General features: G+C 35.2%; 1 protein-coding gene across 1 annotated transcript; it reads right to left on the bottom strand.

Annotated features, from left to right (window-relative positions):
• Nucleotides 1-9,285: 9,285 nt before the first annotated feature.
• Nucleotides 9,286-10,035, bottom strand: LOC126694024 (uncharacterized). Its single transcript, XM_050390050.1, has one exon. It carries the CDS (start codon nt 10,033-10,035, stop codon nt 9,286-9,288), a length of 750 nt encoding a protein of 249 aa, XP_050246007.1.
• Between the last annotated feature and the right edge of the window lie 17,609 nt (nt 10,036-27,644).

Here is a 27,644-nt window from a genome sequence, read left to right as displayed (position 1 = left end):
CCATTCTCTCTAAACCACTGCCGGCCCTCTTCCTAGATCTACTCCAAACTACCAAGACGGAGGTTGAGACTGAGACAGAGGTGAGAACGAAGGAAATCAAATGAACCCGAGCTTGTTTGTTCACCAAGGAACCCGAGATGAACGAAGGAAATCAGGCTATGTGGGTCAAGTCCTTTGCCTGCTTGTTCGTTCACCAATACATCTCAAATGACTGCATTGGCTCAGACGGTGCCATTGAACCCGAGCTCATTACCAGAAGCGCCTGTAATGAGTCAAGCAAAAGGAAAACTGCCTTCGAAGAAAGGGTTAAGTACTGGTGTGATTGTGGCTGTTGTGATAGTTGGGCTGTTGTGAAATTGTTGATATTGTTATAGATTAAAAATAATTTCATTCAGTCATTTGATTGGTGTGTTATTTCTCCACTTTGTTCTCATTGAAGTTCATGAGTAATGAAAAACCCTAGCTTTTTTATTCTTGTTATATTTGTTTTAGTCTAAAAATGTGTTTTTCTAACGGCAAACGGAGAGGTGGGTTACGAAAGACTAACAGAACTAACCTCAGGTGGACAAAGTGTAAAGTTTTAAACCATGAGTAGGCAAAATGAAAACGGACCTAACCTCAGATGGGTTTACTATAATTATCCCTTTAAACAAATATCATAAATAAATAGATAATAAGTGTGTAGGGGATAGTTGATGAATTCATTGTAACGTACTAAGAGCAAGACCACAAGAACTAACAATTAGATTCTAGATGAATACCCTTAAAACTGTTTTCTATGATATATTATTACCTTAATCAGTACTCAGTAGTACTAATACTCATAAAGAATTTATTTATTGAGCAACCCAGACTATTACACAACAGGTTGTAACATCAAAGACATCAAAAATAAAAAATAAAAAACAAATAATCGGCTGGGAATAGAACATTTGAGCTATACATATTGCTATTGATGCATCTTCCTCTCCTCCATAGCAAACATATTCTTAAATCAATAACCAAATGAAACTAAAATAATTAAAGAAGCATCTATCTTATCTAAAAACCTAAGCTATTTAACACAAGTATCTCAAAATAATCAGCCATTTTTGGGTAATTCAATGAGATTACTAACAATGTTACTTATTAGCTTAACTGTTATAGATAGCTTGTATTATCATGACAGTCATACCCAAATCGAAAAGCTAGAGCCTCTAGGAAGAGGCAAAATTTTAAGATTACTAATTTAGTTCAGGGCCAACTAAGAGCATGTTTGAATGCAGTGAGTTTTGAGTAATATGATCATGTTTTCATCACTCATGATCCAAAACTGGTGGAGCCCACAGAAGAGCAGTTGTTTGGATGATATCACTCATGATCCACAACTCAGTTTTGGTGATTTTATGACTCAAAAAAATGAGTGATGAAGAGGGAAAGTGAAAACACATTTCACCTGTTTTCATAACTCATTTTCCGTTACTCAGTGGCAAGTTTGTAATATTGCTGAGATTGTGGCCCCTTTGTGGGACCCACATCAGGGACATGTCTACATCAAGTCCTCAGCACCAACGACTTTCTCTTTCTCTCTTTCCCCTTTCTCCTTTTCCCAGCAACAAACCAACATTTCTTCAAAAACCCAGCAATTGTGAAGAATGAAACCCAGCAACCAAAGACTACCCTCCACCGGATTTACAGAGTTTTCTGTATCTCCTTGGCAAGATCAAAATTTTTTGAAGGTGAGGAAGTTGAAGAAGCCACCAATGACTTCACCTGCCACCGGTCCACCGCTCCCTAAATTTTATTTTACAAAACCTTAAAAAACAAAAACCAAAAAAACCAACCCCACAATAGACCAAGAACCCAGATTCCAAAAACCCATATGCATACAACCCAGATTAGATATCTTTCTAACCCACATGTACAAAATTATGAAAATTAAAACAGTAACTTACAGAGGTCAGTGGATTCGGGAAAAAGAAAAAAATAAAACCCGAAGAATCTGAAATTAACAAAAACAAAGAAAGTACAGCGCCAACAAAAATTTACAAAGCCAAAAAAAAAAGGGAAAAGGAAAATGAAGCGTTCAGTTACCGAGTCAAAGAACCGAAGATCAGTGTGAATCTAGAACAACAATCAAAGAGCTCCAAATCTGAAACTGAGAGCAGAAAATTAAGCGGCGGTGGCGGTGGATCAGCGGTAGAGCTTGCCAAAGACGTGGAGCGCGGTGACGAAGCCGATGAAGCAGAGGCTCATGACGAGCACGACGGTTGGCGAGATCTTCAGGAAGGAGGATGAGCGGATTCTGTGTTGGATTTTGGTGGTATCTCCAGAGGTTTTGGGTGGTGTCTCCAACGGCTGGGGCTAAGTCCTAGCCGGTTTGGAGGTTTGGGTATTTGTGGGTTTTGAAATGAACATCTGTGGGTACTGAAGGGGAAGAAAATGAAATGAAGAGAGTGAGGGTGAGGTGGGTAGGCTAACAGAATTTATGACAGGTGCTCGGGCACGGGTCCCCAAAAAGTAAAAAAAAATTGAGTGATGAGAAACTGAAAATATGTGCCAAACAGGTGGGGGTGAGAAATTGGGGTATTTTAAGTGATGAGTGATGGGTGATGAGTGACGAAAATTGAGTGATGAGTGACCATTTTTTTTAACCAAACAAGCCCTAAATGTTTGCAATGCATGATAATTGATTTGTGACAAGTTAGCATCAATGGAATACCGTCTTCTAATAATTATAACAAATTTATTCTTTGATGAACTAAATAGAAAAACAATTATATATATATATATATATATTTATATATATATAAATAAAATAGCAGAAAAGTTAAAAGAAAGTTGATTCCTACAATGTCTTCTGTTATACCATAAACCCGTCGGTTTGGCCCACTTTATTACCATTTGGAAGGGCCAAACGTATCAGTCTAAACTTCCCGCTTCAATCCCAATCAACCCGATAAAAAGGAAAAAAAACAAAAATAAAAACTTCAATTGATGTATATATAAAAGCAAATAACTCATGTGAGATGATGTTTGCATATAAATCATAATATTAGTTCATTGAATTAACAAATGGAGTAAATGCATATATTAATTATAATAGTTATACATCAATTATTTATACTAGAGGAATTTAAACTATTATTATATATATATTATATAAGAAACTATTTTTCTTTATAATTATAATAATTTATTTAAAATATGAAATTCTTCCTTATATGATAAAATAGTTTTATTTATAATAATAATAATTGATTCAAAATGTTTAGTTGTTTTGATAACAATTGATACAAAAGCAATAAAATTTAATATTTGTGAATTCACTAAAATTAGTCCTAATCATTTAGACTTCTTAACTTCTTTTAGTGATATTATATATATAATATTAATTATTTTAAGTGGTTCATTAATTATTTAAATATAATGAAATTTTGATATCAATTTTCTAAGATTTATATGATAAAAAATTGATTAGAAATATGGTTTGCTACCTTGGAAACAAGGTCCAACAAAAGTTACACATTTTATTCACCATAGATTGAATCCAAATCTTCTGTCTCACTTTTCCTGCTCCACTCTATACTCCACCAATAAAAGCTTGCCACATGTTAACATAATTAATTAAATACTATCATTATTGACTTATTGATATTATCATTATTAATTAATGATAGTATTTAATTAATTAGGTGAATACATGGCAAGCTTTTATTAGTGGAGTATAAAGTGGAGCAGGAAAAGTGGGACAGAAGATTTGAACTCAGATTGATCTCTAAGTAGTCTAATAGTTCAAAAAACATCATCTTACTTAATTAATATAGTATGTTTTAATTTTCTCTCTCTTATTTATTACAATAAATTATGAAAAAAATCTCTTGTTTTCTCAATCCATGGCTTCCTCTTGCCATATTTAAAAGAAGAGTAATGCTAGACATACAAAAAATTTTACAAATTTTTTACAAAGTGTTGATGTGGCGTGGTCCAAATTAGCTTTTAAAAATATTATTGAAGGATATTTGTATTTTTATTTATCAAAATGATATTTGCATTTTTGTTAGTAGGCTTGAAACATGCTTATCTATATTAGTCATAATATCATGCAATTTTCAAATTTTTAAACACATATAGTATGATCAAATTATTATACCTTGATCTTATTGTATTTTTGACTTATTTATAAAATAAAACACTAAATATTACAATTTTTTAGTAGTAAAATTATTGAAATATTGGAGGAAACTAACAAAATACACCTCACATTTGATATACTAGCATTCAAGTGGGATTCAACATGAATTCTATAACTTCCTTATTAACAACATCCTCCTAGAACATTGAGATCCAACTACCACTTCCTTGTTATCAAAGTCAGAGATATGCAAGATTTTGCAAAATCTGAGCCCCATTTCCTACTGTAATTTTTTAGTACTAAAATAATTGAAATACTGTTGGTGATTGGATGCTCATCTTATAAAATCTGTGGAATACAAAGTAGAGAAAACAAATTCAGTTAAAATTTGCCATCCTTCTTGAGATCTTTGGGTGAGCCTTGAGCCCAAGATGGGCTATGACTCTGATATTAGTTTCAACCACACCATTCTAATCTGCGGATTGCTCTCTTAGCTTAACAACAATTAGTCATTTTGTAAGCCACAAGAACAATTTTAACACAATTCAATGTATCGAACAAATTTATAGACCAATGTTCTTAAAGGCAAGCCCATATGTCAATGCAGAGAAGTTGAACCACTTAAATGATTATAAGAATTGAAAAATGCTACCAAGAGGACAATGTGTTATGTTACATGAAACACTTTATGACACAGTCCATTGTCATTCACATATGATGCAAAGCTTTAAATCGAAAAGAACCTTTCACATTTTCGGTTCAAAACAACTGTGGTAAAATAAGGTTATTACCGAAGTGTTAGCATTTGTGCTTGCATTTTCAAGTGTCTAGGACAATCCAAACACTTGAAAAGATTATACTAAAAATATTTTATTGTAAAATATTTTTGTAAGAACTGAAATTGGATTGGACCCAATATAGGATTCGGTTTTAACCCAAGAAGACTAAATAATAAATTTGTAGAGCATCGATGAAAGAACTAGATCTACTCCAGAAGAAAAACAATAAAATTTACTAATTTAAGGCTGTTAAACACAAGTAAGATGAGAAAGTTTGTCCTCGGAGTGGCCTAAGGAGCTTATATTATATTGTCTTGTTTTTCAACAAAGTTACAAGAGTTCACAGTCTTCTCGTCAAAAATTCCTAATTTCTCTCTCTCGATCCCCTTTTTAGTACACCTTCCCATGCTATATACTACAATCTTGGTATCATTTCTACCATACACGTGTAGGTTAGATTCTGGGAACTCCTTCCTGTCCCATCCAACACCTCCTAGAACTATCAACTAGTAGCTGTAAGGCTACTTGACCACTGTTCAGGCATCACCTCCACATTAATGTGGCCAGATAATTGGTTGGGAGGCATTTAATGCGGAGGTAGCAGCTCTTTGAAGATATAGTTGTGATGTAACTTCGAAGAAAGTCCATGATGATATGGCACTCTTACTTACCTCGGACCCTTATTGTCAAGATGGCTTTTCTCCTCGGACATTCGTTGGACTTATCTCATATTATCTATACTTTTCTCTTTACTCTATTCTCCTTATAATCTTATCTGGACATCCTTGGATGGGCTAATGTCCTCGGATTGGGCCATAGGCCCAGTTAGTACAGCCTTAGTTGTACCTCCTAATTAACTGGCCCCCACAATAACCCCTCAAAATCTTGCTTTTCGACTCCTTGGGAGGAAAGGATGATTTTGACGTCCTCAGCCCATCTTGTTTATGGTCCTATTTTGTATTCCTGACCTCGTATATGTCTTTTTACCTGCTCAAATTCGTTTGAGTTATTTATTTATTTCATTTTTGTTTTATCTGTTTTATTATTTTGGTCTTGAATAGTTTTCACCTTGACTGCCCTTTGTTTACACAAGAGAAAAACAAAGTTTACACATACTTTTAATTGGTAGTTAAAATGGACGATAACCATTGAATCCATAACGCTACCTAGACATATTTTGAATATATATCTATTCTAACAAGTTTATCCTCAAGAAAATATCCAAACATTTGATTAAACAAAGCTAAGTCCAAGACACCTTAGAATGCTTTAAGTGATGCTCATAGGCTTATTGAGGTTTACATCTTTATTAGGTGATCACAAACCTTGTGATCCGAGAATGGGAACTGAGGGTTTATTCTCTTTAAATGCTCAAGTTCATGTTGAACTAGCATTTTAATAGTACCAGGGTGTATTAATTTCTATTGAGTTTGTTTAATGCTTCAATAGATATCAAAAGGTATTAATTTCCACTAAGTTTGTGGTCCGAAGAACCTGACATAACTTAGTTTTTGTTTAATACTTCAATAGATGTTATAGGGTATTAATTTCCACTAAATTTGTGGTCCGAGGAACTTGACATAACTTAGTTTCTGTTTAATACTTCAATAGATGAGGATACACATGATATATGATCGGAATAAATTAAAGGGAAACTAAACGGGATTATTTTTATTAATAATAATACCTCTTTAGATTGTTTACATTCCAAGGGTGGAGTATAGTTTTTTCATCTAGATCCTTCAAATAGTATGCACCTATTCCTGCCACTGAAATGATCCGATATGGTCCTTCCCAATTAGGCCCCAATTTTCCCCAGGCTGGATTCTTGGTGATTCCCAAAACTTTCCTCAGTACCAGATCTCCCACGGCCAACGGCCTCAGCTTTACATTGGTATCATAATCTTGCTTGAACTTATGCTGGTAGTAAGCTAGTTGGACCATTGCACTTTCCCTTCGCTTTTCGATCAAGTCCAGACTTTTTTCCAACAACTCATCATTACCGTCTAGGGTAAATGCATTAGTTCTCAACGTTGGGAAACCTGTTTCCAGAGGGATTACGGCCTTGGCTCCATATGTCATTGAGAAAGGGGTCTCTCCTGTTAACCGTCGAGGCGTTATTCGATACATGTGGTAATTCCTCCACCCATTTTCCCTTTGCTTCGACCAATCTCTTTTTAAGTCCATTCACTATAATCTTGTTGACAGCTTCAGCTTGCCCATTTCCTTGAGGGTAAGCCGGAGTGGAATATCTGTTCTTTATCCCCAGATCAGAACAGTATTGCCTAAAGGCTTTGCTATCAAACTGAAGACCATTATCCGAGATGAGGGTGTGGGGAACCCTAAATCGAGTTACGATATTCTTCCAGATAAACCTTTTGACATCTACATCTCTGATATTAGCCAAAAGTTCAGCTTCAACCCACTTGGTAAAATAGTCTATACTGACCAGCAGGTACTTTTTGTTTCCTAGTGCTTTAGGGAAAGGACCTACAATATCCAACCCCCATTGAGCAAAAGGCTAAAGGCTAGAAAGAGGATTAAGAACTCCTTTAGGCTGGTGAATGTTTGGAGCAAATTTTTGACATTGGTCACATTTTCTAACATATTCTTACGCTTCTTTCTGCATGCCTGACCAACAGTATCCTTGAGTAATGGTCCGGTGAGATAGGGATCTTCCCCTCGTGTGACTTCCGTAAATTCCTTCATGTAGTTCCTCTAGGAGTGACTCTGATATCTCGGGATGTACACAAAGCAGATATGGCCCAGAAAAAGAACACTTATACAACTTTTTGTCCTCAGACAACCAAAACCGAGGAGCTTTCCTTCGTATTTTCTCAGCTTCTGGTTTCTCCTCAGGCAGTATATCCCTTTTGAGGAATAGCAGTATAAGGTCCATCCAGCTCGGCCCTAAATTGACTTGATCGATCTGGAGCAGATCTTTCCTCATTGGGGTGGGGATGCATAAATCCTCGACAATTATCACACGGGGCAAATTCTGTGCTAAGGAAGTGGCAAGGGTAGCTAAGGAAGTGGCAAGGGTAGCTAAGGAATCTACATGGGTATTTCTACTTCGGGGGATATGTGATAAGTCAAAGGATTCAAATTTTGTCTGTATACGCCTAACTTGACCCAAATATTCTTGCATTCTTGTATCTCGGGCTTCCAGTTCCCCTTTTACCTGGCCTATGACCAGTCTTGAATCTGAGAACATTTCCACTACCTTTCCACCCATTTTCTGGACTATCGCCATTCCCATCAGCAAAGCTTCATATTCCACTTCGTTGTTTGTAACTGAGAATCACAACCTCAAGGACTTTTCAATGGTGATTTTCTCGGGGGATACCAGAACTAGCCCCACTCCTGCTTGAGTTTGGTTACTTCATTTATGACAGTCTCAGTGTGCTCTTTTGACAGACGCCGAGGTGGCTGCCTCTTCGGGATGATGGAAGGATTAACATTTAGATGATGACAGATGAAACTTGGGTCTATATTCGGGACTTCATACACGCTCCACACGAACACATCAACATTTTCTCTAAGGAATTCAACCAATTGCTCCCTCTCCTACAAAGGCAGTTTAGCTTCTTTAACTTGAAAGAACTTCTCCGGATTATCGCCCACAATTACCCTTTCCAAATCTTCGCATTTCACCTCATTGGCTGGTCCATTGAAGGGCAACACCGGGGTTACTGATTGTTATAAACCATTATCAGCAGTGGCCGAGGTCTTCACCTTAGGTCGATGTTGGATAGCCGCTACCAGGCATTGTCGGGCTGCAGTCTGATTTCCTACTATCTCCAAAACCTGGTCTCCGGATGAGTACTTCATTTTTTGGTGAAGAGTAGAGGAGACGGCCCCCAGGGTATGAAGCCAGGGTTTGCCCATAATGGCCGTGTAGGGAGTGAAAACATCTACGATGATGAAGTCCACTTCCACCACATCCGTGCCGGTCTGCACCGGTAATCTAATCTAACCTTTTGGGACAACCATTTTACCCTCAAAACTCACCAGAGGAAAATTGTAGGCTGTTAAGTTTTTAGATTTCAAATTTAGCCTCCTATACAGGTCAGGGTACATTATCTCAATAGCACTGCCTTGGTCAATCATCACCCTTTTCACATCGTACCCACCAATCCTCAGCGTAACCACTAGAGCATCATCATAGGCTGTATGGTTCCAATTTTGTCCTCATCTGAAAAACCTAACACTAACGGGATGCCCATCTTGGCTCTCTTAGGCATTGAACTAGACTCCTCAGCTGGATAACGGGATACCGACATTACCCTGGAAGGATAAGATCTGGTCCTCCCCGGGGCAGCAAAAATAACGTTTATTGTGCCAAGGGGGAGTCTTGAAGAAGCATCTCCCCGAAAGTCCACGCCCATTTGGCTACCCCGACCACTGGAATGATTGGTCCATATGGTCCCTCAAATTTCTGCAATCCTCAGTAGTGTGTCCATGATCTTGATGATAGTGGCAATAAAGGTTCTGGTTGCGTCTCATAGGATCTCTTGCCATCTTATTTGGCCATTTGAAGAACGACTCATTCTTAATCTTTTCTAGTACTTGTTGCACGGGTTCTCGAAACACAGCGTTAACCACCTGGGTGTTGGCAGATCCTGACTGCCCAACAAAGTCTTTCCGAGGTCGGTTATTATTGTATCGGTCCAACTTGAAATCCCTCCTTTCCTGAGGGATCACCTTAGCCTTTCCTTTCCCCTGCAGTTGGTCTTCTTCTACTCTTCTGTACTTGTCAATCCGATCCATCAGTTGGCATACACTGGTAACAGGTTTACCAGTTAGAGATTTCCTCAAATCATGCTCAGCTGGAAGACCAGCCTTAAAAGTGCTAATGGCCACATCATTGTAATCTCCTTCTATTTCGTTAAACATCTCCCAATATCTATCTGAATAAGCCTTCAGAGTCTCACCCTCTCGCATGGACATAGATAATAAGGATCCCAAAGACCAAGGAACCCTGCTACAAGCAATAAAGTGAGCACCAAAAGCTCGGGTGAGTTTCTTAAAGGAGTCAATAGAGTTCGCCTTTAAACCGGTGAACCACCTCATCGCCACTGGGCCTAAGCTAGATGGAAAGACCTTACACATCAAGGCCTCATATTTGGAGTAAACAGCCATCCTTTGACTGAAATGGCTGACATGTTCTACCGGGTCTGTTCGACCATAATAAATGGTGAACGTGGGTTGATGAAATCGCCGAGGAAGGCTCGCATCTTCTATGTTTCGTGTAAAGGGTAACTTAGAAACTTGACTCAGCGCCTTGTTCATGGCATCGTTCCCCAAGCCTTTGCAAGGCGAGCTTTTGTATCTACGTCTATGGTGGTGCTCCTCTTCGTAGGAAAAGGTCCCAGTGGGCGGAGTTCTGGATCTCTACCTATAACTAGCACCATCTGTCTCTTCCGAGGATGGTTTGGAGCTGGGTGATGAACGTCTTTGCCGAGCATGACGCAATTCCCTTTTCAGCTCGTCAATTTCACGTTGCATGTCTCTGTCATTCTTTGCATGGGAAACATGGCTCTTCCCTCAAGATTGACTTTTATTGGTATGAGTTATGTGCACACTTCCTTCACGGCCTCCTCTTCGTTCAAGACTCCTATGCAGATTGCTATGCTGAGAACCCCGTGATTCTGCTTGATGCAGATTAACATCTACCTCGTGTGGTCCTGCTGCTGCTTGATGTGGACTTCCCTCCTTCATCGTGAACGTTGTAACCGAATCTCCTTTAGAATAGACCAAGCTCTTCCCACGGACGGCGCCAATTGTAAGGACTAAAATTGGATTGGACCCAATATAGGATTGAGTTTTAGCCCAAAAAGCCCAAACAATAAATTTGTAAAGCGTGAATGAAAGAATTAGATCTACTCCAGAAGAAACGATAAAATTTGCTAATTTAAGACTGTTAAACACAAGTAAGATGAGAAAGTTTGTCCTCGGAGTGGCTTGAGGAGCTTATATTATATTGTCTTATTTTTCAACAAAGTTACAAGAGTTCACAGTCTTCTCGTCCAAAATTCCTGATTTCTCTCTCTCGATCCCCTTTTTAGTACACCTTCCCATGATATATACTACAATCTTGGTATCATCCCTACCATACATATGTAGATTAGATTCTGAGAACTCCTTCTTGTCCCATCCAACACCTCCCAGAACTATCAACTAGTAGCTGTAAGGCTGCTTAACCACTGTTCAGGCATCACCTCCACATTAATGTGGCCAGAGAATTGGTTGGGAGGCATTTAATGCGGAGGTAGCAGCTTTTTGAAGATATTTGTTGCCCTTCTCCTTTCTTACCCCTTGCTTGACGTCCAACTCTTAGTTGTGATGTAACTTCGAAGAAAGTCCATGATGATATAATACTTTTACTGACCTCAGACCCTTATTGCCGAGATGGCTTTTCTCCTCGGACATTCGTTGGACTTATCTCATATTATCTCTACTTTTCTCTTTACTCCGTTCCCCTTATAATCTTATCTGGATATCCTCGGATGGGCTAATGTCCTCGGATTGGACCATAAGCCCAGTTAGTACAGTCTTAGTAGTACCTCCTGATTAATTGGCCCCCATAATTTTATATTTAAAAATATTTTACTTCGAAACAAACAGAGCATAAATAGCTAGAGATATTAATTAATGAGTAATGTTACAGACACAAACTATTTTACAACATTTTTACAAATTGCTAATATGATTTTAGTAATTTTCAAATAATCATTAATAAACATAAATGTGATGTTAGTGTTAGACTCATATTAAAACTAATAAGAATTTGCCACATCAATAATATATAAAAATGTTGTAAAATAGTTTGTAACAGTAACATTATTCTTAATTAATATGGAGATAATTTCGAATAATATAGATAAGGTTTAAGGCCCCACCAACTCTTCTCTAAGTTGGAAACGTTGTTTACGTGGATCCAAATTACCGTTGAGGCTTCCAATAAAAATCTATCATCAATTAACTAAATGTTCAAATTTTTTCAACTTTAGTAAATTCTGATAGTAAGATACAAGCATTTGATAAAAGCAAGTATTTATTAATAAGAAATGATATGTCTACAAAATTTTCACAACATTTTTACAAAAAATCCTAAGTGGAAGGTTGTTACTGTTGTTATTGTTGGGGTAAAAAAGTAATCTTAGTGTTAGGTTCAAATTTAAACCAATAACAACTAACCACTTGTGATTTGTTGTAAAAATATTGTAAACGTAGTATCTCTCTTAATTAATACTCCCTTCCATTTTTAGGGTTAGTTTTCCACCTCATCCAACATGAAATCTTTTAGTCTTAACCATAGTTATTAAACACGATTTGGATGTTGACCTGGTCTATAAGTTAGGTCATTGGTTCAACAAGTGGGTCATCGGTCGATGTTGTTTGGGAGCTTTATTGGTTTTTAGGGGTATCCACATACTTTTCTTTGGACAGCTGCTTAAATAATGCGTTTGGGTCCCCAATTTTTTCAAAGTACATGTTTCTCCAAGATCATTGCTGAATGTAATTCATGTAATTTTATTGAACTTGTTGATTTTCTGAATTTATATAATATTTGTTCATTAAAAGTAGCTTAGATTCTTTCCTATTGTATAATGTGATTTTGAATAAATAGAGTCTACTATTTTTTTCACCTTAAAAAAAGTTGCATTATTGGAGGTAAATTAACAGTGGAGCTAAATTCTTATTAAAATATATACAGGGACACCTCAATAGGCCATTTAAATGGCCCTAAAACCCAAAAATAGAAGAAGGCATTCTAAAATATAATACAACATAATATAATATATTTATTTATTTGTCTTATAGTATTGTACAAAAATAATATTGTAATAAAAAAAAAAGTAAGGCTCACTTAGAATAAAATAAAATAAAAAGAAGGAAAAAAGACATTCTATTGACTCTCTATGTGATGAGATGACTAGTATGATCCGGAATTTATGGTGGGGTCAAAAGCGAGATGAGAGGAAATTGGCTTGGCTTAGTTGGGAAAAACTTTGTGAGCCTAAAGAAGAGGGTGGTATGGGTTTTCGAGAGTTGAAACAATTCAATCTTGCTTTGCTTGCTAAACAGGGCTGGTTGTTGTAAACAAAGAAGGATTCCCTTATGTACCGAGTTTATAAAGCTAGATACTTTCCCCAAACTGATTTAATTTATGCCTCTGTTGGTCATAATCCTTTGTATGCTTGGAGGAGTATTATGGCGGCTCAATCCATTGTGCAGCAAGGTCTTAGGTGGTCTGTGGGGAATGGTGAATCTATTCGGGTTTGGGGGGATAGGTGGCTTCCGTCCACGTCAACACACAAAGTGGTCTCACCAAAGCTTTTCCTACATGAAGATACAAGGGTCAGTGAGTTTATTGATCCGGATGTGCCTGGTTGGAAGGGTGGAGCTTTGGATGCAGTGTTTCTACCTTATGAAGCGGAGCTGATTAAAAGCATTCCCATAAGCCTACAGCTACCGGAGGACAAGCTGATTTGGGCTCTTACTTCTAATGGTGTGTTTAGTGTATGCAGTGCCTACAGTTTAGCGATGGATCAAGCAAGGACTGAATTGAGTGGATCAAGTTCAGATAATGGCAAAATCCGTAAGTTTTGGAGGCATTTGTGGTGCTTGGAAATTCCTCATAAAGTCCGTCATTTTGTATGGAGAGCTGTCAAAGGAATTTTACCAACGAAAGTGAACTTGATGAAGCGTGGAGTGATACATGATGATCAATGTGATGAGTGCAATGTAGAAGCTAAATCGGAGGGACACCTATTGTGGTCGTGTCGTCGAGCTCAGGAAGTATGGCAAAATTTGAAGCTCCATTTTAGCTTTGAGTAGCACAGGATTCGATCTTTTCAGGATATGTTATGGCTGTTACTAATGTCTGAGAATCTAGATGAGGATTCGGCCAAAGCGGTGGTGATGATTGCTTGGGCGATTTGGCACAACCGGAATGAAGTTAGACACAGTGGCAGGAAGAAAAACGGGAAGGAGTTAGTCCACTCGGCGATGCAGTATCTACAGGAATTTAATGAAGCTAACGTGGGTTTTCCAAGCCTTGATCGTAACCATGTGGTGGCCTGGGTTCCTCCGTCTGCTACACGGTATAAGGTCAATGTGGATGGAGCGGTTTTTGCGGCATAGAAATCAGCTGGAGTTGGGGTTTTAATCCATGACTCGCATGGTCAGGTGGTAGCTGCAATAAGCAAGAAGATTAATGCTTTGTTGGGTCCACTGGAAGTTGAGATGAAGGCATGGGAGGAAGGAGTGCAGTTCGCTAGGGAGGTTGGTGTCTATGACTTTACGTTGGAAGGTGATTCACTGGTGCTGTTTAATGCTTTAAGTGGTCTATCTAATCCACCTGCTGTTGTGGAATCTATAGTCAGAGGGGTTTTAATGGCTTGTGGGTCTTGCTACAAGGTTGATTTTTCTCACATTAAAAGACAGGGTAACAGTCCAGCTCATTTGTTAGCAAAACATGCTTTAGGCATTGTTGATTATGAAACTTGGATGGAAGCTAGTCCTTGCTTTCTTGAGCAAGCTTTAATCCATGATGTATCTTTTTTGGTTTGAAGTTTAATATAAGTGCAGTATTCACATAAAAAAAAAAAAAAAAAAAAAAAAAAAATAATTTATTTTCAATCTATGTTACGATGTAAAATTTTAATTAAGCCCAAAATTTTAATAAATAAAAATTAATTTTAAAACAATATATTCTTTTTGAATTTTCAACATTTTATTATATGTTTTACTATGTTTAGTAAAAAATTTCAATCTTCTAAAAATTTTATTCTTCATTTCTCTTTCTATCAAAATTAAAATTAGAATAAATAGTTTTTTAGACAAATTCACTATTGAAATCCATTATTCAATAATTGACGTTCAATATTGCTGTCAAGGGAGACAATGACCATCTAAAATATGATATTTATTTTGATACTAATTGTTTCTATATTTTTCAAATTAAAAGCTTTTAAATACATTTTATAATTATATGAAAATAGTCCAATTAATGTATTAAATTATATAAAAGTTTGGTTTCATTTTTCTAATAATAAGTAATAGTTAGGGGTGTTCTCAGTGAAGTTTTGAGCCATATTTAGCATTGCACCATGCGGTGTGGTTTGCCCAAAACTCTCCCCATATCTCACTTTGATCAGGGGCAGCTCCAAGAACAGCCCAAGGGGTTCAAATGAACCCCCTGACCTGGTCCCCCCACCCCCCCCCCAAAAAAAAAATTATATATAAATTTTTTTTAATCTTGATTTGACCCCTACAAAAAAAAAAATATGAACACCTTGACTTTAAATTTTTGGTTAAGCTCAATTGAAATAAGCTTGAACATGATCCTTAGTTTTTATGTTGTCTTAGTTTTTCTCAATGTTCAATCGGGTTGTTTGATAAGTGTTCTACACATTTCCAAGCAAGTAGTTTTTATGTTGTCTTCTACTGCTTACTCCAATTCCAAAAGAGTGACTGTGTGTATATTTATAAAACCATACACTTCAAAAGCAAAAATTTATTACTGGAATATTATTTTTCTTAGTTTCACAGTTACTCCTAGCCCTACTCCTAACCGTGTTAATATATATATATATATATATATATATAGGTAAAGCGTTTAGAATACTCTACTATTCTTATTTATTCTATTTTTTATTCAATTGATATAATTTATAAATATAATAAGTTATTTTTAATTTGATAAAAAAATGTATGATTAGTTATTTAATTCTATTTGTTTACGCATCCAATGATTGTTGTCTTAAGACTCTTAACGATCTTTAAACTGTTAATAATTTTTTAGAACTTGGAAGTTGTATATATAGAAAACCAAAAACAACAATTAATCATCTTATTTTTTTCACTTGCACCTATCCTCCGCCAATAAATTTTTGGCTCCGCCATTATTGACCCCCCTAGAAAAAAATCTTGGAGTCGCCACTGACTTTGATAGATTGGTCATTGTGCAGTGTGGTGTGATTTGGTAAGGTTTATGTATATTAAAAAATATATATTAAATATATGTTAGATATTTTCTCCAAAAAAAAAAAATGTTAGATATATATTTGGTATATTTTAAAGAAAATATAACTTATATATTAATAAGTGCAGTGCAATGTGGTTTTTTGCTGTTTTTTGAAAACATAACTGTAAAGCGCATCACACTTGTTATTGCGGTGTGGTTTTTGAGCATCCATTGTAGTCAATTGTGCAGTGACAACATTTTGCAGTAAGTTTTGGTAGGTTTAAGTGCAGTTGGAGCAGTTTATTGTACAACCCTAGTAATAATATATTACGAGCCATGAATTTGAGCAAGATTTGAAAAGAATCCATTTGAAGCTAAATTGAGGTATTCAATAGAAATGACATTGTTTATAATTTACAATTTTTTTTAAACCTTTTATTTCATATTTAAAAGACTCTATGTACATGGAAAAACTTCATAACAATATGATTATACTTTGCATGAAATACATTTAACATGCTAATATCATAGTTAATATTACATGATTTTGGCATGATCATAGTGATATTAGTATATATATAAATATAAAAAAAAAAAAAAAAAAAAAAACCAATTCAATCGAGGCAAAAGTTGTATTAAAATATATATATATATATATATATATCAAATTTATGGCTTTGCAAAATTGTGTTCAACAAATACCACTATTGAGTTATTGGAAGAAACTAATAAGATTCGCTTGTATGAAAACCTTATGAATATATGAAAAAAGAAGTCAAGAAACACTTCTTGTTTCTGAAAAAGATGTTCGATAGAGAATTTAGGTGAGTCTTAAAAAGATATTCGATAGAGAATTTAGATGCGTCTTAAAGATTGGATTCAAACTCTAGCATGAACTATTTCTAAAAAATATGTTCGATAGAGAATTTAGATATCAAAAAGGTACTTAAGTAAGTTATCGAAAGAATTACAAGAAAATATAAAGATAATATTATACTTATGGATATATTTATTTATGTATTAGATAAAATGACAAATTCATAAAGAAAAAAAATAGAAAGATAAATATAATTGGATTTGATCTAGTTATTTATGAATTAGATAAATTGACAAAGTCAGAACCCAAAAAACAGAAAGATAAATGTTTTTTTTTTTTTTTTGAGAAACCGGCCAGTAAGGCCATCTTTATTGAAATGCTTGAAAATCAGCCAAATAACAATTATAAAGGTCTAGTGGGACAGACTCCATCCAGACTAGGAAAGCTGAAAACAATCTAGCTCGCTTAGCTAAGGCATCCGCTAACATGTTACCTTGCCTACAAATATGCGTTTTAAGTTTTTTTTTTTTTAATTTAATTTTTTATATTTTAGTTTTTAGTGCTTAAAAGTAAATATTTTAAGTTGTTTTTAGGGATTAAAACTACTTATGGTTAAGGTTTAGAGGTCATGGTTTTTTTCTCGTGTTAATGACTAAATCTTAAGAATGGAACATAACAAAACAAAACTTAAGTATTTTATCTAAGGAATAGAACTTAAGGGGTTGTTTGGTAGAAGTATTTAAGTATTGTTGTTCTGTTTTTACTGTTGTGGAAATACGTGTTTGAGTGTTATAAAAATACGTGTCAAAAGTGTTATTGTTGTTTAAATACTGAAAACTGTTGTTTAAACAACAATGCCACACAGCCCCTAAGGTCCCGTTTGGTAATGGTGTTTAAATAACGAAAACTATTGTTTAAACATCATAACACATATTTTTACATGTATTTCCACAAAACTTAAATAATATTACTAGAAATCTCTTATCAAACGGACCCTAAGTTACCCTTGATCTAATCCTTCAACCAATAAGGTAATTGAAAAGTTGTCTTTGAAGAAGCCAAAAACATTGTAAAGGTCAACCTAGAAATTAAATTACTATGGTTAAATTAATTAAAGAATTAAAATTACAATTCCTTTCTTTTTTTTGTTGAGAAAGTAAAAATTGCAGTGCCTAATAAGCTGTATTTAAATTTGGTCATATCTTATATAATCAATATAATAAATTTCAGGAACGGGTTTGAGTTTTTTCAAAACAATAATTCCTCTGGAAAAAGGGGGATTAGGAAAGTCTTTATTGACTCCGTTTTCTAAATAGAAAATTCATACAGATTGCAGTTTTCTCTGGCAATCAAGTGCATGCAATTGCAAACTGGGGGAAAAAGAAAATTGAGGCCGAGTCCAACTTTGTTGGAGCATTAACTGACATTGAAGCTCAAACTCATACGGCAATAAAAGTGGTGTCGTAAGCGATATGGACCCAAGTGACATTTCTCCAATCACTCACAACAACAGGCCCAAGTGATATTGATGTTTCTCCAAACTGGTTTTAAGTTTTTCTGTATTTTCAATTTTGTTATTAAAAGTTTTTATTGAGTTTTAAAGTAACCACACAAAAAATCACATCATTATTCACTTATAGATTCTAATTACACTCTCTCCAATTTAAAGGTTTTTGTAATTTGTAATTTGTAATTTATATTTTATTTTTATTCTTTTGTAGATGTAAAAAATAGAGTTATTTGGAAAAAAAAAAAATTGCACTTCAATAAACAAATATTAAAATGCTGCGTATATGAAACTGGTCTAAAATTAGAAATTAACATGTGCGTGCAAAGGGGAAGTTTTATAGAAAAGTATTTTTAAATGATATTTGATTATATATGTAGGGACACGATTTTTAACGACCCAAGGATGACGTTGGGCTCGTGTGTAAAGGGCCCGAACAATATGATTTATAGAGAGTGGGTTTCGAAAGGCTTGCCTTTGGGCGCTGGGTTTCGGTCTGGTCCCGTTTTCATGAGCGATCATACAAAGATGGGTTTAGACTGTATAACTGAGCCTTACATCAATGTAATTTGAAAGGTTTGACTCCTCGGATTCAGTCCGAGGAGCATTACATTCCCACCATTCCTCCTCCTTTTTCTTCCTTCTTTCTCCAGGGGACTCCCCCCCCCCCCCTCCTTTCTCCTCCTTTTTTCCCTTTTATACTAGTATTCGATTTCCTTTCTTCATCTACGTGTCGGTTTCTCCTTGTTTGGGGCAGTTACTAGTCCTATCAATCTTCACGTCAGAGTGGTTGGGAAAAACTGGATAGCATGGTATGGGGTATGGACTTGTCAGGTGTTGGGCTCCACGTTATGGTGTTGGCAGCTTTCTAGCTTGTATTGCTCTTGTACTGAGTTTGTCCTTTTCTTCAGGCGTTTTGTGAGGCGTTGAGCATGAAGTTGTCCTCGACTATATTATTGGGCCATCAAGGGGTTCTCCTCATACCTCCTCGGCAGTAGGGCTCCTCGGCTTGGGCTTTGGGCCCTTAATGTGAAGTGGGCCGGGATTCCAAATTTCAGGCCCCACAATAGCCCCTCGAAATCCTGCTTCCCGACTTTTTAGTTGGGAAGGAGGGTTTTGGTGATGCTGAGCCCACCTCGTGACTTGTTCAAGTTCCGTACCTTACTGCTGTTTGTGTTCTTCCATTTGCATGGGAGATGTGCCGAATTAAGAGGCATTACTTTATTCTTCATCCGCGCAGTGCCCTTTGTCATTTCAGTATTCGAGGCGCGCCTTCACGAGGACCTTTAAATCTTGTGGTGGAGGATAGCGTTGGAAATTGTGCCAGAGCTGCCTTGTCTGCAGCGTTTCTTGGGAATCTGCTCAAATTAAATTAAATGACACCTCCTTACCCTTTATATAAGTAGGACAAGTGGTTGTTCTCCTGGCACATGAACCCTTCTGCTCTCTTCAGAATCATAACCCTTTATCCATAACCAATTCCCACATCCAGTGTCGTCCTCCCTTAGTGCAATATGTTTGATGCTTGGGTGGAGGTGGAGCAACTTCACCCGCCACAGAGGCACCGGACCCTTCCAAGACTTAAAGTGATGTGGTCTGGGTAGGGAAGGCACAGGTTTAAGGTGTCCTCCCGCTTGGATATGGTGGGAACGGTACCCTCCCCTTTTTCAGTCAAAATCCGAAGCAGGTTCTGGTCACACCAGGTTTTTGGTGTGTTAGAAGAAAGAATTTCCGCCATCAGCGCCGTCTGCCTTGTCGCAGGCAAATTTTTGTGTAGGCTCCTCAACTTCCGGTTCTCGGCACCTTTTCTTCAACGGTGCGGGCCTCAAGTTGGGTTCCCTGCACCTTTTTTTCAGCTGCGCTAGCCCGAAGCCGGGCTCTCTACACCTTTTCTTCAATGGTGCAGGCCCCACGTTGGGTTCTTTGGCTGCCTGAGTTATAGGCATGTAAAAGTGTTGAGGAATGGTTTTCCTTGAACAAAGTCTTGAAACAGCAGTCAACCTCTCCTCTGTACTACTTCTTCGGCTTTATCTTTATACGCTTGTATCTTTTTTTTTTTTCGCTTATGTAGTTAGCTTTAATATAAGCTTATTCCAGCTTTTTATTGTACGCTGTACTATTTCTTTGTCTTAATAAAAGAGGAAATTATTTACTTGTTTTGAATACTTTTCTTTTCTGTAACAACTACTTTGTGAATGGGTGTGCTCCATGTGTGTTTTTCTTCAATGATACTTAGAGCAGGAAACCTCGAAACATAATCCGACTAATTCTAATTTACCGACATTACCAGGCATAATAACGATAATTTACAGTAAATTAAACTCAGGAAACTAACCGAGATAACAGCTGAATATTCCGTAATACGTGCGAGGAGACCGTCCGAGAACGATAAATTCTAAATAATTCATCCGAGGGGGTAACCGAGCAGTGAGGGACTCTAACTGCGTTCTGACAACGTATGGCACTATATTGCAGTCGCACCAATTCCTCTGGTACCGAGGATCTGAGGGTAGGCTGGGGAATCCATGCAGCTTTGGGATTAGCCCACTTATCAATGGGGAACTCTTTCGCGGGGTAGATTCTAAGGGTCATATGACGTCCAGGTTGTGTCCGAATCCCGTATTGTCTCTTCTAAGTACTTGGTTTCCCCATAGGCTTGAGTCCGAGGACCATGCAAGGCCTTGGTTCTGTCCAAAACTTGTAGTTTTTTCTCTGTGTACTTGGTTTCCCCATAGGCTTGAGTCCGAGGACCATGCAAGGCCTTGGTTCTATCCAAAACTTGTAATTTTTTCTTTGTGTACTTGGTTTCCCCATAGGCTTGAGTCCGAGGACCATGCAAGGCCTTGGTTCTGTCCAAAACTTGTAGTTTTTTCTGTGTGTACTTGGTTTCCCCATAGGCTTGAGTCCGAGGACCATGCAAGGCCTTGGTTCTATCCAAAACTTGTGATTTTTCTTTTGAGTACTTGGTTTCCCCATAAGCTTGAGTCCGAGGACTATGCAAGGCCTTGGTTCTGTCCAAAACTTATGGTTTTTCTTTTGAGTACTTGGTTTCCCCATAGACTTGAGTCCGAGGACCATGCAAGGCCTTGGTTCCAAAACTTGTAGTTTTTTCTGTGTGTACTTGGTTTCCCCATAGGCTTGAGTCCGAGGACCATGCAAGGCCTTGGTTCTGTCCAAAACTTGTAGTTTTTTCTTTGTGTACTTGGTTTCCCCATAGGCTTGAGTCCGAGGACCATGCAAGGCATTGGTTCTGTCCAAAACTTGTAATTTTTTCTGTGTGTACTTGGTTTCCCCATAGGCTTGAGTCCGAGGACCATGCAAGGCCTTGGTTCTGTCCAAAACTTGTAGTTTTTTCTCTATACTTGGTTTCCCCATAGGCTTGAGTCCGAGGACCATGTAAGGCCTTGGTTCTGTCCAAAACTTGTAGTTTTTTCTGTGGTCCTTTTTGGATGAATATAGTCTCAACTTTGGTCCTTTTAGTTTCATGGCGAATTGTTTGTAATTGTAGGGGTCAAGTTTTGGTACTAAATTTTTTGCTAAGGAACAACTAATAATAACTATTATTAATTGGTCCTTTGTTCTTTTTGTTTTCCGGGTGCATTGCTTGTAGTACAAAATTGTTTGCGAAGGAATAATAGTCAGTATTGTTGGGCGAATAACAACGTTAATTCTCAACCTTGGTCCTATCCTTTTCATAATAAGGAATCAAGGATGCATACTCAATTATGCGCAGCTTCTTGTGGAAAATGTTTGGCTGATTGATGAGGAATTTGGCTGTCATTGGCATTGGATTGATGGTATTAAAATGCCTGGTTTGTAAAACCACTAGAATATCTCTAATATTTATTGTAGCAAAACCGACTGGACAGATTTTATTACTTCACAAAGTGATCATTTTAAGTGTTTTTTTTTTTTTTTTTAGTGATTAAAAGTAAATATTTTCAGTTTTTTAGGGATTAAAACTGCTTATGGGTTAAAACAAGGTTTAGAGTTTAGGACTTTTTCCTCATAGGATGAAAGTGTAGTTCTAGTTAAGTATAGCCATATGACTAAATCTTAAAAGAGAAACCTAAAGAGCAGTATCTAAATATTGTGTCTAAATCTTGACCTTGATCTAATTGGTGAATGAACTAATTGAAAAGTTGTCTCTAGATGTCTCTAGAGAAAGAAAACATTGTATAAGTCAGCAAAGAAATTAAGTTATCATGGTTGTGCGTTTAAGTTTGGTAATATCTTATGTAACCAATATAATAAAGTTGAGGAACCTGTTTGAGTTTTTTCAAAAAAATAAATTCCTTTGGAAAAATGGAGGATTGGAAAAGTCTTTATTGACTCTGTTTTCTGAATAGAAAAATCAATATTGATTGCAGTTTTCTCTGGCAATCAATTGCATGCAATTTACTGGGGTGGAAAAGAAAATTGAGGCCGAGCCCAACTTTGTTGGAGCATTAACTAACATTGAAGCTCAAACTCATTTGCAACAATTCAACCAAACAAAACAATTTTAGATTCGTCTAAAAATTATTGAACTGAATTGGAGGGACCTATCAACAGTTGACATGAAAATTGAGCTATAATTATAGACTTGGGATGGGAGGTAATTATCATTAATTTGACAAGGCAAGTCATACCTACTTATGACAATTACCTTTCAAGGGCTCGAAATCCATTTAATAAAAAAATAATTAAATAAGGACCCACTAATGTGACCCCCCAACTTAACAAGTTGGAATCCTTCAAAAAAAAAAAGGAGACAATTATTTTAAGTATATATATTTTATATTGTATAATCCTTGTCTCGAGTCCACAAGCCAATAATGTCGATGCTCGAGCTTTTAGCTCGTTTCCCTGAGCCAACCCGAGTCGGCACTTTGACCGAATTTTGACCCGCACGAAAGTGATTGTGCAAAACATTGGTGATTACTTATTAGGACACCACTTAAATTTTGCACCACTTATTTATTTTATAGATATGATACGATCTACTTAATTATGCTCGCTTAATGATTATTGTTCTTTATTATTAAAATTCAAGAGACTAAATGTTGCCTCAATTTTTTTTTAGGTAAAATGTTGCCTCAATTCGAATCTATTCCATGACAAATTTTTTTTATATAATCAAACTAATTGGAACCTGTTTTCACAACTTATTTTAAATGTGTTGAACAGTGAAGATATATGAGTGTTACATTATTATTATAAGTCTGAATTTGATAAGAATGGGGTGTAAAACATGAGTTTTACATCATCTAATAAGAGATTGTCACATCATCTTGTTACTTAAAACTTAATACATCCTACCACACATAATAACATCTCAATAAACTCATAGTTAAATTGGATTTTCAAATGAGTATTAAAATTGATTGAGTATGAATATGCCTATTATTTAATATGTAATATGATAATATAACATGTTGGAATTGAAAGGGTAAAACTTGGGATTTACATCACATCCTTATTGAATTTAATCTCTATTATTATTTTTATTTTTGGGTTAACTAAATTTATTGTAATTTTTATTGACATCGTGTTTCTGAAATTTTACCGTTGCAAGAGTTTAAAACATTGTTTATGTTTTTAGTTTGGAAAGCAACTTATTAAGGTATAACTAAACTTTTACATGAAAACTAAAATAGTGTTCAAAGTGTTGTAATGTTTGAGATAGTGTCCAAAATGTTTGGCAAGCAGACTTAAAAGAATTCTTTCTTGTTTTATCTCCGACGACCAAAGTGCTTTTTAGTCATTGCATTACATTGAAAATCAGCGCAAAGGGAATGAGAATAGTGTTCATAAGATGGGCTGGAATTTTATAATAGAATTATTCTAGAACCATAATCTATTTCACACACATTTTCACAATTATTCTATGCGACAAATTGTAATTAACTATCTATCACTTTTACATGAACCTATTTTTTTTTCTCAACCACTTATAATCAGCTACATCAAATAATTATGAAAATGAATGTGATATAAGTTTTAATCCTATAATTTTTCTGAAATAACATGTGTACTAGATGTGAGGGTAGCCAAGCAAGGGTAAAGACTTATGAAAAACCCAAACTCTATTGTTTTGTGTTTTTAAATCCAAATATTTTTCAAATTGTTCAGTCTTGGAGGCTAGGGTCCTACCATACTCCTCATATGCCCCTAGCATAGCATTGCCCAAAGCTAGGGACATTATTAGGAATGGGCCACGACTCACTCAAGATGGCGAATTGGTAAAGGGGATAAGGTGTGGATTTGTCAAGACATGGACCATCTCCAGCAACATACATACAGGCTTTATCAATTTCCCCACCTCAGTTTCTCTGTAAGGATTGCTTGTGTAAGTTATAGAGCTTATAGACCAATGAAACCAGATTTGCATTTTTGATATTGTAAACCAGACCAGGTCTTCCCACCATTTGAAGCCACGACCTGAAGATAGTTTAGTGTGGACTGGCTCGACTAATGGTGTTTTTGGCTTTGATCTCTTTTAGCGTTACAAAGAAATATCAAAATCTTCACATTGGGGGCTTGTCAAGTTATTCTATTCTATCCACTAGTTTTTTTAACTTTTTTGGTGGAATGCTCAAGTGCTATATGTTCATATCTCAAATCAAATCAACAAAGAGATATTGCACTGAGGTTGGCTTCATTGCGGATGACATAAATGACAGTTGCTCAGATTATTACATAGATTCTATTTTCAATTACTACTAAGAGTTGTTATTTCTTTTTGATTAATTAATTAATAAAAAAAACAATCTATCGTTTTCCATTAAAGCTAAATTTTAACAAACCTGTTTTTTTTTTATAGATAAAATTAACTCATTTAAACTTACTTTTACATTGTTTGAATGTTGAATAGATTAACAAATTAAAAGTATTTTTTGTTTCCTTTATTTATTTATTTTTTTGGTAAAATAAATTTTTTGTTTTTGAAATTTAATCCATTTTGGTTTTGCCTTTTTAAGAAGTGACAAACAATTTATGGTATGTTTGATATGCTATAATAACTCTTGTAATGGAATAGTTATATATATGTAATAGCAATTCGGTCATTTGGTTGCATCTTTATCATATGGATACTTATTACATAAGAATAACTATTCTTTAAATTGAAAAATAATTATTCTTTTTTAAAATTGATGTAATAGTTATTCCTTAGTGCATATAATAGGTTTTAAAATTAATATATTTCAAAAATATAAAATTTCCTTATGCTTCATCTTTTATTAGCTTTCCATATGTAACAACCAAATTTATAGATAATAATAGTTATTTCATTACAATGTCTTCTATTTTTAGTAATAAAGATTACTATTCCTAATATAATCTACATTCACTACCATACGTGCCCTTATAGTCACTGGAAATTTAAAATTTCATCCTACCTACCAAGTACTACCATTTGTTAAATAACTTTCTTAAAGTTAAAAGGTGATTTAACATAAAATTAAAATGAAAAATAGTGAAAGTTATGTCTTTTTAATATTTAAAAAAAAAAAAAAAAACCAAATTGTACCTTCTTAAATTTTGGAGCAACAATTGAACTTTTTTTTTTTTTTGATGAGAAACAGCAACAATTGAACTTAAATCAAATTCTAGGAGCCAAAATATATTTGGACACTTAGGTTGCGTTTGGATTGGGATGAAAACTTCTGCGTCTGCGTTTACGTTTTTTTTTTTTTTTTTTTTTCACGCGTTTTGGAGCGTTTTGGGTGTTGCGGCTACTGTTCATACACTGTTCAATGAACAGTAGCCGCAAACTTTGACTTTTCAAATTTTTTTGGACCAATCACAGCACATTGTGTACTGTTCACGGACCCACAAATTTCACTTTTCAGCAACTTTTTCATTAAAAATGGGTCTCATGATACTATTCACACATTTAAAAATTATTTCGCTACAGTGTTTTTCAGTTTTCAATTTCAGTTTTCAGTTTTCAACTGTATCCAAACGGAATTCTTTCTATACAAAGGCTAATGAAGGCTTACAAAGTTTTTTTTTTTTTTTTCAATTTATTTATTTTGGCTATATGCAATTATGTATCTTGACTTATCCATGATTGATTATAAAGCAGAAAGCAAAGGTCCATCATAGCCTTCTTATATTGACCAGAATTTCTGATGCGTTATAAAAAAAAGAATTGAATTAAATTGGAGTGGAGTTCAATAAGTTAAATAAAAACTTTGATTAGTAGTTACGCCATGAATCTCGGCAAGGGAAGTTTCAATCTTGGTCCGGACCTAAGAAAGAAACCCATGCTTGTCCTAATTTCCAATTTGTAACTATTAACGTGACCATAAATTCAGTGTGGATTCAAGATTGCCGACATGTCTTCAATCAAAAAAGAAAAAAGAAAAAAAAGATTGCCATCATGTCTTCTTCCCATTGTAAAAGAAATTATAATAACAGTTTGAATAAAAATTCTATCGCTTTCAACTCAAAAAATTTAAAGTAGTATGAACCTTTCGTAAAGGCGACTTCTAAAGGGTCGTTCTGAAAATATGTTTTTTCTTTTCCTAACATGTTTTGAAAATATGTTTTTCTTTTCGCAATTTTGCTATATATGATATTTTGTTTGAGAGAAAATGATATGCAAGTATTGGAATTAGTGCAAACTGGACCTGTTAGGATGTGGATAAGTGGTAAAATTATAACACGTGTCGTCATTTCAATGAGTCTAGGGAATATGAGTATTGGATCCAAATTGATTCTTGTAAAATAATATTAATTGGTCATTAAGATTTGAATGAACTTACATTTTTAGTTTTTGGAATTTTAATAGTTGATTTGTTTTTAGTCTTCCTTAAAAAAATTTATGAATTTAATAAGTTAGTCCTTGCGTAATCTCACCGCAGTATTATTTGGTTAAAATGAATCGTGGTTTTCAAGGTTGAAGATGTTTAAAAGGCCTTTTAGCGTGTTCAATTAGGTAGTTTACAATATACATTACAAAGTTAGGCTTTATATATGGACTTCAAACCTCTATGATAGATTGTTAGGTGGAGGTGGGTGTTGGCGTGAGAGAAGCAAAAGTGTTAAAAGTTTGAATTTTTATCTTATATGAATTTTAATAATAATTCATTAAATTTTATCACAAAATTCAGTTAATTTTATTTGCATTTCTACTCTACTTTTATAAAAATGTAAAAACACACACAACGAATTTATGATATTAATTAAATAATCTAATATATTGGGAATATATTTTTCCAATTTTTTGTTTATACTTTCAACTTTTAAGCAAAGAAATACAGCAAAAGTAGATATAATTTATTTTCTATTCCTATTATAATTTATATAGCATTGATCAAGGGTTATTGTTAATTAAAAAAAATTAAAATTTAATCAAATTAAAATATATTTATTTATTAAAGAATTTAATAGTCTATGATAATTTTATTTTGAAAAAAAAAAAGAACAATTGAGTTTAGTATAATAAACAAAAATGTTGAAGA

This window comes from Quercus robur, chromosome 8 (assembly GCF_932294415.1).
Source record: "Quercus robur chromosome 8, dhQueRobu3.1, whole genome shotgun sequence".
NCBI classification, from domain to species: Eukaryota; Viridiplantae; Streptophyta; class Magnoliopsida; order Fagales; family Fagaceae; genus Quercus; species Quercus robur.
This window is presented reverse-complemented; position numbering and strand designations above follow the sequence as displayed.